The following is a 21985-nucleotide window of genomic DNA, read 5'->3' on the forward strand; positions in this document are numbered from 1 at the left end:
TTATATCAACGTGCTTACATTGAGGTTTGTTGTTACAGGAAGCCTGTAACATTGTGCGAGTTAAGGAATGGTTTGTGCTCTTGCAAACAAAACATGGATATAAATAATAATGCTTCAAAAAATTGTGTATACAGATGATTTAATGTAATGTTCTACGTGTTTGTATATATTATGACTTAAAAGTAATTAAGAATCTAACTAAAGGCTAGTTAATGCCATTTAATTATTCACTGTCTCTGTGTTTGCGTTATTTAGGCCTTCGTTTTACATTTAAATAATTCATTTATATTTAGCCTAATATATACACACACACTATACATATGTGCATTTACAACTATGCAATTTTCATATTTAAGATCGCAACCTCTCCAATTTCAACACACACACACTTAGGGCTATTTTACATATACACGTAGAGCATTACCTAACATGCAATACTTCATATTGAATATGAATGTTGTGAAGTTAAAATAACGAAGACCTGTAGAATTCCTAATTCAAAATAAAGTTATGACGCCAGACTTATACTAGTTCATATTAAAACATCTGACTGAACCCCATGGCTTTATCTAATGAAGGAAGTCTTGTGAAACAGGACTACAAACCCCACAAGCTCCTCGCCTGGCTGCGCATGTTGACACCGGACGCGTTGAGGCGGCGGACCGGAAGGAGCCCACCGGAAGCGGAAACTCACAAAAACAACGGAAGGTGGCTGGTAGAAATAGGAAAACGTATACAATGAAAACTCGATTAAGTTCAACAATTGCTCATGACTCCTCCGGTGCCCTCTCGGATGTATCGCACCAGCGAGGCTTTAAACTTGACCACTGCCTCCTTCTCCGCGGTGTGAGGATGTGCGCGGAGTAGCATCGCAGCGCGGACCGACAGCGGGGAAGCGGGCTTGTTTTTGTGTGAGCGGACACGGGTTGTCTACCGTAGTAATTTGTTAGCTACAGTAGTGTAAGTGGCGGATCGCACATCTTAAACAGACTGGCTAACATAAATGCACATTGGGGGAAGGTGTGTGAGGCTGACAGGTGTGGGAACTACATAAAAGCTGCAGTTGTGCGAGATCCTTGCAGCACTCCATTGAAAAGTTGGATTATTTCAATACACGTGTGTGGAATACATTTAATACGATATAGACGTTTCTGATTGCATTTGTTTTGAAAGACATTGCATAGGGTGATCTCGCCATGCAGCCGCCGGAGTAGCTCCCCTGAATGCGGAACAAAGCTTGGCCGTGGCCGGGTGACATGTTCCCAAGCTGGAGCCAGTGGTGCCTGCAGTGACAACACGGACAGGAAGAGCAGAGCTGCTGCACAGGGATGAGCTGAGTCCCACCGCCCGAGAGAACAGCGTGCGGAAGCGAGAAGACTGGCCGGAAAATGCCCAGAAGGAAACAATCTAACCCACAACCGGTGAAATGTAAGTGTCTTTCCCCCTTAACGTGCTGAACACATGCTTGTGCATTTCTGTGGTGTTTTGTATATATGTATGTATGTATGTATGTGTGTGTGTGTGTATATATATATAATACACACATACACAAATTTGCAAACGCATCAAGTCTGACTTAAATTGCTTAGTTTGCTACAAAAGGATGTCATGTGTTGACCAGGGCTGTCAAGTTTTCTAAGCATTAGCCCAGTGGTTCCCAAACCGGTCCTGGGGGACCCCTTACCCTGCTGGTTTTTGTTCCAACCGAGCTCTCAATTACTTAATTGAACCCTTAATTGAACTAATAATTTCCTAAATCAGATACTTTTAATTATTTTAAACAGTAGGGGTTTTAAGTATAGAATTATATTAAAAAACGTATTGAAGAAACAACTATTTTCTTACACAATTTAAAAAGTAAAATCTAAGCAGATTGTTACTTCAATTAAGGGTCCAATGAAGTAATTGAGAGCTCGACTGGAACAAAAACCAGCAGGGTAGGGGGTCCCCCAGGACCGGTTTGGGAACCACTGCCTAAATCAGTGGTTCTGAACCCTGCTCCTGGAGGAGCCCCTACCCTGTTAGTTTTTGTTCCAGTCGAGCTCTCAATTACTTCATTGGACCCTTAATTGAGGAAATTGGCTTACATTTGACTTTTTAAATTGTCTAAGCAATAAAAAGTTGGTTCCTTAATACGTTCCTTATACAGTTTTATACTTCACTTAAACCCCCTACTCATTAAAATAATGGAAAGAATCTGATTTAGGAATTTATTAATTCAAATAAGTAATTGAGAGCTCCATTGGTCCTCCCAAGACCAGGGCTGGGAACCACTGTTGTCAAATGTCACACTAGTTCCAGGACTACTTGCATGTAGCTGTAATCATTGCGCTGAATGCTATTACTTTCACATTTGATCTCGGCAATTTTTTAATCAACCTTTTATTTAATGTTGCTGAGGTGCTGTTTTTTTAATCATGTGATGTGTCATATAGCATAAGCAAGTCTGTCAGCCAGTTTTTCTGCCTTTGTTTTATGCAATCAGTTTTTGAAACATTATTGTCTATCCCTGCCTGCAACATGCTGTAGTGCAGTTGTCATATTTACCTTTATTGTATTGCACTTCATTTCCTGCTTGAAGAAAAACAATGGACACATAACAGTCATATTAATGATTATGAGAGAACGTAGTTGGATTTATTGTAGCTTATTGGTCCCCATTAGTTAAACATGTGCTGATGTCTGTTTTGACTGCTTTATGGTTCAAATGTAGAATATCTATTTCAGTTACTGGATTCATATTGTAAGCATATCATTTGTGCCCTTTATACAAATTAGACTATAATTTACTTCATTTAAACCAGATAGGCCTATACCATTATCATCGTGACAGTCAACAGATTCACTCTCCTTGTTGTTTCTGTTGAAATTATTTAATTATGTGATAGTAAATTGTTTAAGGGGGGGCGAATCTAAAGAGGTTTCTTGAACTTTTCAAGTTTAATTATATTAGTGCTGCACAGATGCATGCAAGCTAGAGGTGTCCTCATACTTGGTATTATAGGCCTACATTTTAGATGGGCAATTTCTAAAGACGGGGAACAAACAGTTATTTAAGTGTCACTCTTTCAGTTGGAAATCTGGAAATATCGTTCTTGGAAGCCTGAAGGTGTTTGGTCTGTATGATCTCCGTATTATCAAAGTAACCAAAACACATGCTTAATTGTGGTTGTCAGGGACTGGGATTGGACAGCACTAATGTTACATTGAAGAATTAAATTATTATTAGTGTGCCAAATATATAGGCTAGTTCTCTTTGATATTTCCTTTCAGCTTTTGAGCTGCTTTAATCAGAAAGTGTTAATTCTGAGTTATAGGGTGTCATACCAATCTTGGCAGAAACACAGAGTACAGTTTATATGCAAACAAATGAGACCCATTTCTGTTTTAATAATAAGACTAGCTTCTTTAAGTAATTTGTGGTTTGGTTTGAAATGCAACCATGATTCTCCACTAGCCCCAGTATTGCAGGTTTGTAGATGTCTTTAATTCAGGTCTTGAAAATCACATGTTGATAATAAATCCAATATTTGTTTGAATGATGCGATTGATAACCTTGTTACATTGAAAAGCAATAGATCCTGTAGATCTTTAGGACTGGTGTTTTGAGACCCCCAATACAGGGTATTCAGGGTACATTCTACAGAAAGTGACACTGCTCTGTGAAGGTGGTGGTAAAGATTTGAGTGAGCAATTCCATGATAGTGACCCTGGCCATGGGGGGTGGGGGGGGGGGAACACAGTTCTCAATTTTTACATAAAGGTTTAGGCCTATATTTGTGTGTGCTGTAATATTTTGGTTCACTTCATGCCTTTTCTTTAGTTTAAAGCCATTTAAAGTAACTGTTGAAAAAGAAAAAAAACATAATTTATAGAATTATTTTATAGGATGTTTTATGTATACATTTATGAATATGACCAATTTGAATCCAACAGGTATGTAATACCAAGTTAAAAGTGTTAGTATACAATTTGTGTCAATTTTATAAAAAAATAAATTGTTCCTTCAAAATGAAAAGTACTATACCTTTTTTAGCATTACTATTACTAGTTGCTATGGAGTCCACACAATTTTTCGCTAGGGAATACCACTATATTTTATTGTACATTGCTGCTTATTTTTGCAGCACAGCATTTATAATTTAAACCTACATTGCATGCATAAAGCACCAGGCAGGGGCTGCTGTTCAAATCACAAAATGATCGGGATTATTAGTTTTGTGTTTCTGTTTTTTGTTTTTGTTTTTTATTGATTTCCATTTAGAACTTCAAAGACATTCCACTTATGTAACAGATTGAGCCTTGGAGGGAAAGACTTGGCATTAAGCTCAATGTAAGAGTCGTTGATTCCTGTACCAGATTACCAGTACCATCACTTCAGTATGCGTTTCGTAGTCAGTCAGATTGTTGACCGTTAGCATGCTTAAAATGGACATGTAGGACAGAGTACGTAGTTAATCACTAAGTAACAGAAAACATTTAAGTGTAACATACAATTTCACATTAAGTGATTGTACGGTAACCAGATAAAAAAGGTTTACATTTCATTAAAAGCATGGTATCACATTTTAATTTTCTCAAAGGAAATATGTTTTAAAGCTGTAGTGCTCATTGGGAAGTGTCAACATGAGGCAGGCTTGTGTTGGCAATAATAAATGAGTAGGCCAAAATCAATCACACACAGCTTAAGTGTTTCCTCGTATCTAGTGCATGCAATGAAAATAATGGAGAATATTTAGGTTAACTTTCAGTTTGGACATTAAGGAGATTGTAAGCTTTTCTTTGTCATTAAACATATTGACTAGTTTACCTTATTATTTTCACTTGATTTAATGTGTGCCGACATAAGGCCTATATTTTGGAATCTTTTATTTTTATTTTATTTTTTATTTGCTTTTAGACTTAACAAGTATTTTTCTTAAATTACCACGGTCAAAATATTAATGTTTTCCCTTGAAGGCAGTATCTAAAACAAAGGAATTGAGAAAATCTGGGGAGACAGTTTTTTAACGAAGGGCAGGTCTTCTAAGGAAAGACAACCTAATTTCAGATTAAATATTTTAGATTTTCAGTGGTCTGTATCGGAGCAATAGATTAAAAGGCCCTTCTACATTTACTTTTCTAATCGCATTCATTTGATGAGAACTCTGTTTATACATTTTAAAAGATTTATGTTGAAACGTGTATCATTTCAATTCAGAGGTTTCTGCACACGGTTCTGTTGCTAGCAATGTTCACAGTGCATGTTACGATGCATTTTGCCCGTCCTCTGAAGGATACTCCACAGATCTTGCTGGTGTCTTAAATTTAATTCTAAAAATAGTGAAGACCAGTGTAGGCCATTAACTAGTAGTGCGACATATGTTTATACTGTAGAGATGTAAGATTCACTGCTTCATGACAGCACACTTTCCAAATCACTGTGTACAGGTAGACCCAACTTTGCACAAGAGAGGCTCCAGTATATTTCATGCTAAGCAGGGTCATGCATACATTGAATTGGGATAGGTTTCATAAATGTGAAAACATACATGAAAATGATCTAAATACTAATACTGTATAAATGTGTTAATCAGAATATTTGTTTGTTAACAATAATACAAATAATAAACTTGGTAAACTTGTTGTCAAGACTGTTCAGGGAGAAGGGGAGTTAGACTGACTGCAGGTACACTGTTTGATTTTGACTCGCTTTGTGGATTTTAATTTTGTTTTTAAATTACTGAAGATAACTGAACTTTAACAAAAAATGTAATATACAGATGTGGCCAAAAGTATTGGTACCCTTCCACTTATAAAAATAAATAAATAAATAAATAAAATCGGGAAAATTTTATCTGAACTAAGTAGAAATGGACAAAAGTATTTGGTATCCATCCTTTATTTCACATTCAATAGAACAAACTTTGCTTTTGATTTAAGACTTAACGTATTACTTTAAATAGTAAAACAAATGAAAATGGCACAGACAAAAATATTGGGACCTTTACCCTAATATTTCATTGCACAGCCTTTAGACTAGAGACAATAACTGCAATCAAGCCCTGAATGAGATTTCTACACTGGTAGTTTGGCCCACTCTTCTTGAGCAAACTGCTCCAGCTCTCTCAGGTTTGATGGGTGCCTTTTCCCAACTGCGAGTTGCAGCTCTTTCCACAGATTTAGATCAGGACTCATAGAAGACCACTTCAGAACGGTCTAATTGAGGTATGCTTTTTGAGGTATGTTTTGGGTCATTATCCTGCTGGAGGTCCGATGACCTGCGACTGATACACAGCTTTCTGACCCTGGGCTGTACGTTTAGCTCCAAAATGCCTTGATTAGGCTTTTGATTTCATTGTGCTCAGATTCATCCCTCAGCAGCAAAGCAACCCCAAAACATCACTGAGCCTCCTCCGTGTTTCACAGTAAGGATGGTGTTCTTTTCTTTGAAAGCTTCATTTCCCCCCCCCCCCCTGTAAACATGGAGTTGTTGTGATTTACCAAAAAGCTCTACTTTTGTGTTGTCTGTCCAAAGCACATTCACCCAGAAGGACTGCGGCTTGTCCACATGCATTTTGGCAAACTCCAGTCTGACTTTTTTGTTTGTCTCTCTCAAGAGGTCTTCTACCATGGAGCCCATTTTCATCCAGACAGCGACGGAAGGTGCGACTTGAAACTGTTGCACCTTGAGCTTGAACATTGCCTTGGATCTGTTTTGAAGTTTTCCTTGGTTCTTTCTCCACCATTTGAACAATCCCTCTCTTCATTCTTGGGTCAATTTTCCTCTTGCGGCCACGTCCAGGGATGTTGGCTACAGTCCCATTGGCCTTAAACTTCTTAATATTGGCAACAGTGCTCACAGGAACATCAGGCTCTTTAGAGATGGTCTTGTAGGACCATGCTTGGCTATTACCTTCTTTCTAACCTCCTCAGACAACTCTCTGGTTTTCCTTCTCTTTTCCATGTTCAGTGTGATACACACAGTGAGACGAAACAGCAGAGTAAACAGAGTAAACTATGTAAACTGTCTGAATGAGTGATAATGCGATTGAAGACACCTGTGATACTAATTAAAAAAGTTGTCTGCTTGAGGTATCGTTACAATACAATTATTTCATGTAACTTCTAAAGGGTTTCAATAATATTGTCCAGGCCATTTTAGAATGTCTTTATAGAATAAGCAATAATTCAGTTATTTTCAGTTTTTTTGGCTTTGTTCCACTGCAAACCAAAGACATGCATGTATAGACGACAAAATATCTTTTAATTTCAACACAGTGCGAATGGTGCATTATTTGAATAAAATACAAGGGTACCAATACTTTCGGCCATGTCATGTATGTATGTATCTATGTATGTATGTGTGTGTGTGTGTGTGTGTGTATGTATGTATGTATGTATGTGTATATATATATATATATATATATATATATATATATACACACATTATTATTATTAAATGTCATTTTAAATAAATGGATTTCATGAATCCATGCTGTAATGAATCTGTGCATAGGTGTATACAAAATAGCCTTTTTTCTTTCCCATTTCCCTCATCTCAGGTGTTTTTGTGCACAGCAAAAGAGCTGATTCTTTCCATACATCATTCACTGCCTTTGCTAATCTATACACAACTGTTTTTATAGGATTTTCCCCTGTGTTGGTGTAAATACAGTGCATTTATTGTGTTTATACAAGTAGACTATACCAAGAAGCCAAGTATGTTATAGCACTTTTATGCATGGGTGGTGAAATTGCTTCTGAACAGCTTGACTTCTCAGGGTTTTTGTTTTACCCATTCAAATTGAATAAAAACTAATGAATCTATGGGGTTGATGTACGTTTATGCTTTTCGCTCCTCAGGATATGTTCTGGTTTAATGAAACACTCCTACGGTCTTTGTCTGTATGAGACTCTAAATGACTAGAGAATGCCTATAACCAATAATAACAACAACAACCAAACCGTATCCATGGGGCTACAGTACTGAATCAGAAGTGTATTTCCTGCGCTCAGAGGTTGTGACACGATTAATTACTTAATTTGTCTCATTATAAAGGAAGGGATGTAGGGAAATTAAATCGTGGTCTGTTTTTCTTTTTTCCTTTCCTCAGACTTTCGAAATGATAATCATCTCTGGAATACTTGTGGTGCTATTTTGCCAGGATCTTTTATTTTGATGGTTTCTACCCAGCATGTGTGCTCTGTGATATTTTCCTGTGCTGACAAAGACAGTTCAAAGAGGGAGTTGCCCTCTAAGAACTAGGAAATCCTGCAAAGTATTATATTTCATAAGCTTACATTACTCCCTTTCTTTTTTTTATCCAAACAAACCAAAACCATAAATAGACATAAGATCTTGAGTGTAGTTGGCTGTTTTAGTGTTTTAATTATGGTTGTTTTTTGAAGTTGAGAAGGTATGATCCATGAAAACTGTACACGTTTGAAAGGTTGTTTTTTCATTAATCAAATGCATACACCAAGATTCTTCCTTTCATATTCCATACCTCACTGTTTCTTTGTTCAGCCATATAACTCTCCTTCTGCCACCTCAAAGCATGCTTCATCAGGTTGGAAAGTGGCCTTGATTGCCACTTGTTTTGAATGCTTAATTATTTTTTATTCTGATTTTAGTCAGTTTAAGGGGTGCAGCAATGAGCCACACAGAATAACTACAGACATTCTGCAAATACTTGCAATCAATCCACAGTAATTGTCAGGTCGTATCATCTGGGAAACTTGTTGTTATAATAGCGGTTTTATTTAGTCTTCATCAATTAAATGAACGGAATGTGGACAATTCCCACATATACTGATCCATGTGTTGTGCAGTAAGATTAATTACTTATACTCTTCATCAGTGTCATCGCAAGTAAGCCATCGCTTTTTTTCCCCCCAGTTTGTCGAATGGAGTACTTTGGTAGAATAATCCATTTTTTTTCTTTGAAACCCTTTATCTGTTATAGATGATCCTCCTACATGTTTATTATCCTTCAAAGGCTTTTTCTCTGCTGTCCTGAAAGAACCTGAACAATACTCTTAAGTGTTACTCCATAAGAGGGCAGTGTAGCACTCATCTGCACCAAGGAGCGTGTGCAGAATTGTAATTCTGCCTGAGTAGGATGCAGGGCATGGGGTGTGAATGTATAAAGGGGACATGTATATGTCTCGGAATTTATTTAAAACGTGAATGCACATTATAGAATCAAAATAGTTAGACTTAGTGACGAACATTCTTTCAATGTTTCTGAACAATATACTAAATTGTAATTTGACTCTAAATGTGAAGGAGAACGTGAAGTAAACATTTTCTTGCAGCACATTGTCCTTTCACACTGGGTTTGAATCTTGCCAAGTTCTCACACAAGCTTCATGGATGAGATTTGATGCAACTATGCAGTCATTACTGAACAAGATTTTTTTCTTATTTTTTCTGTTCTTAGAACAATGGAATTGATAAACCCTGCTTCCTTTCAGAACACAGACAAGACCACAACAGAGATGTTGGACTTCTGTTTTCTATGAGGAGACTGACTAACAATTAGCCTATAGCCAGAAATCGTTAGGAATTAGCAATTAGGAAGAGAAATGGCCTAATAGACTAAAAACATTCTCCGTGCAGACTTTTTTTTTAGGTTTTTGTACAAGCCCTGTTTGCTGAACTGTTTTTCATCAAAATAGTGATTTCCACTTGATTATATAATCAATTTAACCTAATATCTACTTCACAGGTAGATCAATTCAAAAACTCTGTCCAGTCAATATTTTAACTTCATTTGGCTGACATTGTAATCCTGTATGGGTGTCTTTCATGAGGAATACACCTTTTTCCCTTTCTTACTGTCTAGAAAAGGAAAAATAATATAATGTCTTGGCTTGGCAGGCGGTCTTTCCCATCTCAGACTCCTAAAATAGGCTTCCCACCCAAGTGTATAGAGATCATGGCAGATTTTGACCTGACCTATATTTCTTTCCTTCAATAGTTGTAATTGTTTTTCCCATGAAGCACCATTAGTCAATTTGATCATCAGCTTGTGCAATAGTGGTAATGAATATTGCATATAATAATCATGTTTTCCCTCCTGGGGATCTCATTCCATCCTATCATCATCATCATTATAAATAAAAAACATATATATTTCTGACATCTCCTCTGTAAATGATTGTGCGGGAATGAGCTATCGAGGCAGGTTGCTTGGCGGTGGGGTGTTGATGCGATGCTTGTGTTGTGCTTGCAGTGGATTCTGAAGATGGATTAGGGGTGGAGAATGCTGGGAGCCTCGTCTTGGAGAGTGACTTCCTCCTGGGTCAGGATCTGGAGTTTGGGGACAGCGACGACAAGATCATCGGATTCGAGAGGGACTCGGAAGGTTTGTGAGAAGCTTTATAACGATGCCCGTGTTGGTTTGAGGAGGTCACGTATGCAATAAGATAACCACAGAAGCATGTCCTCTTGCTCAGCCATGTGTTTTACACCTGTCCATGTGGAGTGAATGTGGAGTGTCTGGCCATTTCATGTAGTCCTCTCATTTCATGGACATGTTTTGGTGTTATTTCTGTTTGCCAGAGATTTTCCAACTGTATGCTACATTTCCAACATGTCCTTTAACTCTCACTCTCAACAGTTTGTATTCTTCTATCGGCTGATGAAAGTATATTATAATGAGCTTCCCCAAAAGTGCTTGGTGAAGTATGAAAAATGAGGATAGAATACTTGGCTTTTGTTCTCTGATTTTCCTTCCCTGTGACCTACTGGGATGATGATGATGATTTTGTTAGTTCAGACTAGCTTTCTTAACCTTCTAACAGTCATCGTAACAGTGAGGTTATAATCTAAACCGGTTTATTGTTGGTTTATTTTATAGAGATTGATTTTCTCCAGTTAAATTTTCTTTAACACTAGAGGGCAGTCTCAGTGTTCTGAGATTCTCTTTTAAGAAGTGTTAATTTTTGTAATGGCATCATCCATCTCTCAGTGGTGATGTGCTTGTTTTTTTTATCATTCTTAACACACACCTTTTGATATTTGTAAGTGCTACAAATTGCAACCTATGACAACATTCTGCAAAAGAGGCACATGATACAATAACATACAACACATAAAAACGTTTTTTTTTTTTCTTCCCCCCGCAATTTGTACCCATCCGACCTTTAACTATTGATGTTGCATCGCCATTTCGTTTGCTGACGTTTGAAGATGTAAGGCGTTCTTGTACCTTTTGTTCAGCAATTCTTGACCACATGATTTATAGTCTTTCCTATTCTGCGGTGCGGTACCATTTAGACAGCAAAATGACTTCACGGTTCAGTTTTTCTTTAATCTTATAACGCTATTAAGCTCCCCGTTTTCTTTCATCCTAAGTTGTAAATTACTTCAGCAACTAATTTGGGGGAGGCAGCTCAAGTAATTCACACACCTGCAGGGAAGAATCGAATCAAAAGACTGTAGGCTCAGACGTGCGTGTCCGAGAACCAGTCATGCTTAATCAAGATCTGCTTCAGCATCAACACTCTGCTGAGAATGGGCAGGAACACGCCACAGCTTCAAAACATAAATCATCAGGATAATAAGATGCAGTACTATATTATGAATGGGATTGATGGTAATGTTACTAAACATAGTATTTCCATTCTCTCTACAAATGAAGTTTATGCAGTAGGTTGAATTGAAGGTTTAGTAATTGAATAAAGGAAAAATAATGGGAGTTTATGAAGTACTGAAAATGTATGGTCTTTGACAGTAATAAGGTTAAAGTGCTTCTCGTAGAGGTTCTCTGGACTTATGGTGACAGTTCATCAAAATATTTGTACTTTGTATGTTTGGGATTTTGTGTATCTTTTTTTCACTTTTGCATGGAGAAATTAAAGCATGAAGATTCTGATTAACCTTTCTGAGACCTACACGGTATTGTTTTGGTGCAGGTCACAGATGGTATACACTTGGACACCGATACAATGAATAACAAAGATATAGCTTACACATTTCTTGATTTGAGAAGGTTTTGATCAGTTGACAAGCTTGGAAGTTATCAAAGAACAATTAAGTAGAAACATGCACACATGTATATTAATTATTATTAGCTTGCAGTTGATATTACAAGGTTTGCAAAGGCATTAAACCACTCCTTTTAGCAAAAGGAATAATTTCCAAAAATCCACCAGATTGAACCCTCTCATGCTTCATCATTATGGAGGTTATCAGGAAAACCATCAGAAAGACCATTATCGTAAAACACTCCTAGGGCATCATCATCATCATCATCACCATCATCATCATGCCCACTACCATTATCATTAATCCCCAGCACCATTTATCATCATCATCATCATCATCATCATCATCATTAGGCGTGGTAATCACCCTTGAGGCGATCCCAGAGAGCGCAATATAAGCCCCGGCCCTGCTCCTGCTAGGTGCACTTTTCTCTGGACCTGTGGCTTTAAGCAGCGCTCTTCCTCTTTAAACAAGCTTCTCATTAGCTTGCTTTTGAATCGTGGATCGATGGCTGAGAGCCAGTGGAGGCCCCCGACTCGCAGCTCTTCGTTTCCTTCAGCCGTCTCTCCTCCTCTTCACTAACAGCCTCGTCGTCTTCCTTTGTTCTTTGCGTTTTGTGGGATGCACTGGTTCTGCATGGAGTGTTTGTGTGCTGTGAGTGTCAGGCTTAGATTGAGCCTGTTTCAACATTTCCTTTTCACCTTTTTCTATTTATTTTTTTGCTTTGTTTTTCTAGTTATTCAAGTCAAGTGTAATTGAAAAGTACGGTGGGAATTATTGTAATCCAACCAGAGCTGCTGTTATTAAGCCAGGGAAGTTAACTGGAACCAGACTGGAATGGTTTTGTTTTTTAAATATTTTGTCTTAAGAGATTTGGGAAGCATCAGTATTTGTGTGATTATATTTGTTTCCTCTCAGACTCAGTTGCGGCGGAGATCGTCATCCCCGTGTACTCGCTGAGCGATGACGACTGCTCCAGCTACAACCGGCTCAGCATGGAGAGCGACGCTGAGGACCCCCGCGACACCGAGAGCGACCGGGAGGACCACCACGAGCACACGCTACAGCACTACCTCTCCTGCAAGCAGTGTGGCCAGCTGCTGGACGGCTCCCTGGGGGGGCTGGAGCTCAGCGCCCCCTACTGCCTGAAGTGCGGAGACGGGGGCGAGGGGAGCTACGGCGAGGGAGACGAGACGCCCTCCGACTCGAACACCCCAGCCTCCCGGGAGAACCGTGGCTCGGACGGCGGCGCGCGTAAGATCTACTCCTGCAAGCTGTGCAGCTTCTCCTCGCGCTACTCCAACCACCTGAAGCGGCACATGAAGACGCACAACGGCGAGAAGCCCTTCAAGTGCCCGCACTGCGCCTATGCCTCCGCCCAGCTGGTCAACTTACAGCGGCACGTGCGCACGCACACAGGCGAGAAGCCCTTCAAGTGCGAGTTCTGCGCCTTCGCCTGCAACTCGCTGGGCAATCTCAAGAGGCACGAGCGCATGCACACGCAGGACAAGCTCAACAAGTGCAGCCTGTGTGACTACCACGCCAGCAACGGCCGCAGCCTCAAGCGCCACGCCATGGGCCACGAGGCCGAGGAGCCCACGGGTGCCTCCGAAGGTATCGTACCGCCGTCGAATTGAGCCCCGGCAATGTCAGGTTTGCAGTGATAAAAATACGACTTTGGATCTAAGCAAAAACAGAAACTTAAAAAAAGAGGACTGTTAAATGCACACACAGGAACGTCAGTGTAGGTTCGATTCGATTTTGCTTTTTTTTTTTTTTTTTTTTTTTTTTTTTTTTTTTGTATCCTTGTTTTAACCTTCTCAGTTTGTTTTTTGCCTTTAATTCCTTATTTTCACTTTTTCTTAAATCAGTTTTCATATCCAGTCATTCACTGAAGAGGGTTTGTGAGCGTTTGCCTACGACTCTATATATAAATAGTACATCACAGGAACTGTAGGTCTGTTGGGATGGTTTGTTTTTCTACAGTACCATGTTTGTATATGCCTTGAGCATTTCATTTTCATATAATACAATACTATAGAATGCAGTCACAATGTCGCACCAGAAGGAAAAAATGAAATGAATTGGACCTAGAAAACATGGCAAGAGTATTTTGGATTGTGACCATGACTGATTGTGAAAAGGAGGGAGATTGTGAAGAGGGAGAAAAAAGTGATGGTTTGGATTTGAAACGGGAGACATGATGAATCTGCTGTGGAAATGCAGTTCGAGGTTACAGGTGTTGACAAGAAAACGGCAGATTTTTATCATTTTTTGTAATTAACATGGCAAACACTGGAGGTTCCCAAAGATCTTCTATAGGAAAAACACAGAAATGCAACCAATATCTTCTGTTCTTTGGGTTTTGCTGTTTTGCCAGCCTGTATGTGGTTGGTTGGCAGAATAGCCTGATTAACAGCTCTATACTCAGCCAGCGTCTTTCGTTCTGCTTTCCAGATGCCGTGGTTTCTGACCTGACCCTCCATGTCAGCAGCAGCAACGACTTCCTCCAGAGCTACCCCAGCCTGAAGCCCGAGATGGACCCCCGCAGCCTCCTGGACACCGAGGGGGTCCCGGAGGAGACGGACACCCTTCCCGAGCTCCTGTTCCCCTTCACCTGCCGGCTGTGTGGCCTGGTCCTGGACGATGGCTTCATGCACGAGGACGGCTCGTCCAACCAGATCTGCAGCAAGTGCGGCCTGGAGCTGCTCTCCAAGGAGGACCCCGGCGGCGCAGAGAAGTCCGACAAGGTCTACTCCTGCAACCTGTGCCCCTTCATCACCCACTACCCTAACCACCTGGCCCGGCACATGAAGACCCACAGCGGGGAGAAGCCTTACAAGTGCCCGCAGTGCGACTACGCCTCGGCCCACTTCGACAACCTCAAGCGCCACCAGCGGGTGCACACGGGCGAGAAGCCCTACAAGTGCCACCTGTGCGACTACGCCTGCGGCAACCTGGCCAACCTGAAGCGGCACGAGCGCATCCACTCAGGCGCCAAGCCCTTCAAGTGCAGCGTGTGCAACTACAGCTGCAACCAGAGCATGAACCTCAAGCGGCACATGCTGCGGCACACCGGCGAGAAGCCCTTCAAGTGCCAGGAGTGCCCGTACACCACCGGCCACTGGGACAACTACAAGCGCCACCAAAAGAAACACGGCCACTCCACCGAGGGCTGGACTAAAGAGCAGCAACCCGGGCACACGCTGTCCTAGCTGAGGCCTTTCCACTGATCTCGAGGAGGGAGAGAGACCCGTTCCCCGGTGGCTTTGAAACACAAGTGTCTGATCGGATAAAAAGGCACGTTTCTTCTCGCAAAGAGGTTTCAGAGGATTACCAGGCCTGGAGATGCCTTCATATCCAGCAGTGCAGCGTGTGCATTGCAGAACAGCACCAGGTGATCCATGCAGTTGTACCGGCACCTGCAGGCGGATCAGGGTCTTCTGGGCAACGCGTGGGGGGTCCCAGGGAGAACGAGGATTGGAATAAGGGGAGGTGATAACTGCATGGGCGCCTGGCGGAAGTCCAGGAAGACGCCGCACTGACTGACGCCCCACCCCTCGGACCTCCTCCAACACGCTCTTCACAGCGGCCTCCAGAGATCCGGCCGGGCAGGATGTGTGTAATATGAAGATAATGTTGCTGTTGATTAGTCTGTGATGTCAACTGTGAATTGGGCAATAGTTTTTCTTTCACGACAAACCTGTAATAAACTCGCGTGTCTCAGAGCGCTAGTAAAGCATTTCTATTCTAATGTGATTGTATGGTTTCATTACGAGCGGCAATATTCCATTTTATTTTGTTCATATTTACCGTTTTTTGGAGCAACAGAGGACCCCCTGGCATTTCATTTATATTTGCTCGGTCATTTTACTCCATTTATTGGGGGTGGAAAGTTTGCAAGGACCATGTCAATATAGCTAACTTATTTAATGTATTTCATAATTTAAAGCTGATTAAATAACAAATGAAAGACCATAAAATATAGTTAACCTTTTATATATAAAAGGAGGATCACAATAAAAGAAAATGCACATTCTGTTTTTAGCTTTGTTTTCTTTTTCAGTCTCATTAGAGGGAAAATATACATTTTATATATAATTGTATTTTTATTAATATACATGTATTTTTAAGGTAATGAAACCAAACACTTGAACTGTATCTTCATTGTGACAGTTTCTTTCCATAATCTTTGTTGCCATGGTAATCTGGTTCTTGCAAACTCCAGCACGTCGTATGTGTGTTTTATAGCTGCAGTAGATATACATACATACATACATACATACATAGGCCAGCTGGGGGTCAACAGCCCTGCAGGCCCGTCTGTCTGTCACGGGCCATTAAATCACTAAACAAAGTGCTATGTTTAAGGTACATTTTTAGTCTATTTGCCCACGTAATCCCCTTGCAATCTGGACAATACTGAGTCTTTCAACATTGAGATTTGATGATATCTGTTTCAGATCGTGGGTATGAAGTGCGGGTGTTTAATGCAGTTGCCTTCACTAAAAGGGATGGAGAGAGCTGATATAATTGACAAACTGCTGGGCCACACAGCAGTAAATGCTCTGTATGGAAAGCCAAGGTGATGCTGTTGGACTGTAGTTTCTATAGCAATATGAACTCTTCTGGATACTTTTCAAAAGTTATCGAGACCCGTGCTGCTAACCAGAAGGAAACCATTGGTCTGTTGTGCCGTTTATTAAAAAAAAAAAAAAAAACAAGCACAAACAAACCCAGAGTTACTCGGCCGTTTAAATGGGCAAACAATTTTACATTTGTATATTGTACTTGACTTATTTTATGATGCACACCATCGTCGATTTTAATCTTTCATTTGCACTTGTGTCTCAGGGAGGCACATTTTCCACTCAAATACTGCCTTATAAGTGCATTATACATGCTTTTATCTGAGGTTGTTCTGAATCCAAAAACATTGTGGTTCCTAGCAAAAGCCTCTTGTTTATAAGCTGCTATGTAAAAGTCTGTATCTGTCTCTACAGCAGAGCATAACCCGACACCTGCCTTATCAGCTCAGGGTTGATAGAGGGTCCTTTGGATTGGATCCCCATTTGCAGACTGAAAAAAAAAATATCATCTCTAGGGCTGATGATAGACCATAATAACATCCTTTCCATTGGTCAATACCATGCCATGTTCTGTAGCTGCGTACTGGATTGTAAGAGCCAGTTCTTTTCTTTTCAGCCGAATCTCGGCTACGCATGTCTAAACGCGTCTCTATCAGGAATAGTTTCCCCATAAATGAATACCTAGTAATACATGTCCCAATTCTGGGTGCATTTGCTCAATTCCAGTTCAGACTATTAAAAGAACGAATCACTTAAAAATTAAAAAAAAAAATTGTAACGAACGTGTGCTTCTAGTTGTTGTTTGTGGATGCTCTGTGGCAAGAACTTTATGTTCGCTGTTTGTTTTAAAAAATAATCTTAAATGATCATATCAAAACATTTGATGAGTCAAACTTGGCAGGACACTTTATTCTCGCAGCTCTTGTTCATGAACAACCGTAATTATACATCTCAATTTGTGTATTGGACGTTTTGCCCATGTAAGTTTTACACATTTTTCAAAATGTTGACGAATATGAAGTAGCCCCATGTAGTTTAACTGTCTGCAGGTGATCCTCTTGCATTAAGGTTCAGTCAGAGACAGCTGCTATGGAAATGTGTTGACGCTACAGCTGTGGTCAACCTGATGGACACAAAGTCCAATGTCTCTCCACTGTTTCAGTTTCTATCATAGCTGCAGGGTATTAATTAAGCACAGCTTTATATTTCTTTCTTGCCACACAAAATAAATAAATATAAAATGTAATGTCATTGAAAGATACAAATAATAGTCATATAAAACCTATAAGCTTGAATGTTTAAACTTACAACCCTAAAACAAACCAATAGACTATTTTTGCTTATGCTTGTAAACACTGCAGATTAAATACATCGGGGTGGTAAGAGAGTTCATCTAAAGGTAAAGGCCTATATTTATAATAAATCTGTATAAGCAGGTTTGGATTATTTTGTAGCACCCTTGAATGGATTCATAAGAGTGCTGCTTATCTGGTGTGTTAATGGAGTACAATCATTTCTCAGGAGAGCTATTTGCATTTTGAAACCCCTTAGCTATTTGAAATCTGAAACCCTGTCTGAGGCATTACTTTCTCCTTTTCTGATCGTGTCGGCAAAAATTCTGTTTGAGTATGAGTTTGATCCTGTCAAAACCTTCATTATAACTGACAGGACATCCTGCAGAGTGAGTTTTGGGAAGCCCACTTGATTTAAGCTAGTGATACACCACAGCCCTTTAATTGGTGATATTTCAGTCTCCTGACTTTCCAGATGTAAGCTGTCAAGCTTTATAATTGTATCTCTCAGCCCGCTTTGAAAGCTATCTCTTTAATTGCATTGCTCCACCATTATCGCATGACGCTAATTAGTATCAATGACATGTCTGTTCTTTTCGCATCAGTGTTTTTGAATCATACAATGAGGATAAATAGCAACACTGGAGAGCATTAAGTTAATTTCTGTACTGTAAAATGTGCCCCAGGAGAACAGCAGACCATTGCCGGATGTCTTTAGCATTCATTGAACACATTTGTAGAAAATGCTGTAATGCTCTTCTGTGGCTTTGTACACAAACCTGTTTGACATGTTTACAACAAGCAATTGTTCCTGACAACAGTGTGTTGCATTGAGAGAGGGAGACACTTTGAGAGAGGCTTCACTTCATCACGCAGGATGTTCATGTTGTCGTCCGTCCACTGTGTGTTCTGTTTGGTGGGGGTTTTTGGGTTGAGCTCTATAATGTCTCAGCCAGGTGAGTGGTTCTGAAACCAGCATCACCTTAACGCCCAAAGACTGCAGCCTTTTTCTGATCTTTGCCTCCCAAAACCAAGTCCTGGAGAAAATGGTTTGAGTCGTGCCAAACATGACCAAGTGTTTAAAGGTGTTCTGGTTCGAATGTGTGATCTGATTTCGGTCCCTCTAGTGCTCTCAAAGGGCAGGAGGGAATCCACTGAATAATAAATGAGAAACAAGGTGGGTTGTACCGACTGTGATGTAATTGTAATGAATGATTCATTTATGAAGGTCAGAAGGTGATGGTGTGCAGAGGATTCAAACTGAATAGAGCTACACTGAGAGTTAGGGTGTTTAATAAATAAAGGAGGCTGTTCCAGAGGTTTCCAAGAAGAGCACACAGTGTCAAAGATACAGCACCGTGTTACATTTAATGTTCGATACGGTGTTTAATTCTAAATCTGTGTATTTCCGCTCTCTCTCAACTGGCCTGTTATCCAATACAAGATCATATATTTCAGCACTGTGGACAGCGCCCAACAGAAATAATCTTCAGTTGTCACAAACAATACTGTGTGTGTTTGTTTGATCATAATGATGGCTCCAGTTATCTGAAATAGCAGGTGATACACTGTGAACTGATGAGACCTGCTACACACTGCACCCTGTAGGAGTCTGGGTTTGGCTGCAGCCCAGAGAACCAGCTCTGGTGTTCCCAGCAGTGCAGTGTACAGGTAACCAATTGCTTCTCATAGCTTAGACTTGGGACAGTTGTTGTCTTTTGTGACTGGATGACCGCATTGATGGGGTTGTCAGTCACGTGATATTATCACGTCGATAGATGTACGGGACCTTACCGTGAAATTCCAACACTACTAGTAGTCCGCTGTTGTCACAAAATGTCCCGAAACAAACTCGCAAACACACACACACACCCTATAAAACTCATTGCCTCTAGTACACTCCATTACTGCCAGCAATAGGCTTGTCCAGATTATTTCGCAAATAAAGTGTACGTATCTGGAAAATAGTTTCATAATCAGGATTTTCTCAAAGCTTGCCTCTGCATCTAAATGATGACCTATTTTAATAAGGCAACTGAAACTGACAAAGAACTCGTCATCGCTGCTGCTGTTGCAAAGAATTTCACCTTTTCAGAGTTTGTGTGAGAAGAGATGATTTTAGGGAAATGTGTGAAACCTGATTAACATTATAAATAACTCCAATTGGGATTTTCCAAGTTCTTCATTTTTGATGCCTGCAGCTATGAAATATAGGTGACCGATTATGTATCAGCTTAGTGTTGTGATTTGTCTGTTGTTGTTCTCATGTATTGGTTATGTCTTTAGAAAACATTTGGACTGAAAGCAAGCAAATTTGAACATCCGCCATACTTTTGTATGACTAAATGTATTACTTTATTGTAAAAGCCTTCACCAGAATGTTATTTTGCCACGGCGTATCTTAAACTGACGCTTTTTTCAATTTCCTCATTGTGACAAATAAGAGAATTTTCACCTCAGCATGAAGAACATTGTTTTATCGGTAAATGTATGTATTGTTTCCACTAGGGGGAGTTCCGGGATCACTTGCAAATATTTAATAACCCGTATGTGTGCTCATTATAATCATTTATAGAATTTTACCTCGATAAACACAGAATCCTCTTTCAGTATCAGTTGCATTATCCCATGGTTGTACCAGTTGAGTTAACCATAGCTCCCTCCTTTATGAATTAGAAACTATATATAGATTATTAAAATTTGGAGAAACAATAATTGAATATTGCTTCCAATACGACCCGTAGCTCATACATATAGATCTGATAGTTCATAGTTCTGAGAGATTTGTCCCCCCGACTTGAAGTTTGAGTTGAATTGTCCATCCATTTCAGTGATTATATTATAGAATCAAGGAAGGTCAATGAATGCAAATGTATTCAAATAAAGTATAAACCCTTTATTTTATAGAACCAGTATCCACAGTAACAATCCCAACCCAACATTGGAACTTAATTAGTAGCTCTCTTTTTACACAGTAGTGCTATCTATTATAGTTATAGGTGCTAATGATGATATTCCTCAAGGACGGGCGCAGAGGCTACATAGTATGCAAACTTAAGAAAAAATATTTCACTATTTCACTTTTAATCATGACCTTTCCGACACCACCTTTGAATTTGAAATGCAGTAGAAGTGCACAAAGTAACGGCACTTTTAATATAAAATAAATCAGTTTCGTGTTTTTTCTAAATGATCAAAAAACTGTTGTATTGTATGTTCTCTATTCTCTTCAACACTTTGATCAAATGTGACACAATTCAGCCAGTTATAGATTGAAATGCTGGTGTATATGTTTGTGTGGTCCTGAACTTATGCTGCCTTTTTTTTTTCTAATTCATAGTGTATTCTGCCTCACTATGAACACCCTTGACTCAATTCTTCAGAGCAGCATATTATTCACAGGTCCCTTCTTTCCTCTGTTCTTAGCCATGTCAAAGGTTATAAGTATAGTTAGCCGATGAGTTTCTCCAGTCACACCTCTGCTGTAATACTGTATAAAGCTGCACTCTAATAATGATCTTCACAGTTACTCAAGATTAATCTTATGTCATTCGCTCAGCGCTGGATGGGAATATAATGTCCCAGCTGTAGTTTTGGGTGCTTTTGACCGTGCGAGGCATTGAGGGTGCTGATCAAAGCCTCGGTCATGTGACATCGAAGGACACTTTCATTGCTGGGTTTCGTCATCTTGGGATGTTCATCTCTGCCATCAGTGAATGCGAGTATCGGGGGCCCATATCAACTGAACATAACCTTAGTTTCAGGAACGTGGGAGAAAAGGAGGCATTCTGCTTTCTGCATGGGATGAAACAAGGCCAAAGCTGAGGCAGTGAGTGTTCAGTGACACGGTGGCAGAGACATGCTTGTTTTTTCTTAATAAGGATTAGTTCCAGAACAAAAGTCAACAAAATTGACATTCATTCTAATAATGAAATGGACTATTTTTTAAAGACATACTGTTCAGTTGATCGTCGACATGTATCTTCATTCCTACCTAGATGAGTCACAGTATGACAGAGTGCTGTCCATTCATGCCTCCCAACCACAAGCGTAGAATCCTGCAATGAAAACCATCTTTCCCTTGGTGCTCTGCTCTTCAATTCCAAAACCCTGGGTCTATGTACTGC

At 39.9% G+C, this 21985-nt stretch overlaps 1 protein-coding gene across 1 annotated transcript; it reads left to right on the forward strand.

The window, feature by feature from the left end:
* The first annotated feature begins 557 nt into the window (after window positions 1–557).
* znf513a (zinc finger protein 513a) lies at window positions 558–15719 on the forward strand. Its single transcript, XM_066709007.1, has 4 exons — window positions 558–1428; window positions 10221–10352; window positions 12896–13591; window positions 14435–15719. The coding sequence occupies exons 1-4, from the start codon at window positions 1389–1391 to the stop codon at window positions 15190–15192; spliced, it is 1626 nt and encodes a 541-aa protein (XP_066565104.1). The 5' UTR covers window positions 558–1388; the 3' UTR covers window positions 15193–15719.
* The last annotated feature ends 6266 nt before the right edge of the window (window positions 15720–21985 follow it).

The sequence above is a fragment of the Amia ocellicauda genome, chromosome 1, assembly GCF_036373705.1.
Source record: "Amia ocellicauda isolate fAmiCal2 chromosome 1, fAmiCal2.hap1, whole genome shotgun sequence".
NCBI lineage: Eukaryota > Metazoa > Chordata > Actinopteri > Amiiformes > Amiidae > Amia > Amia ocellicauda.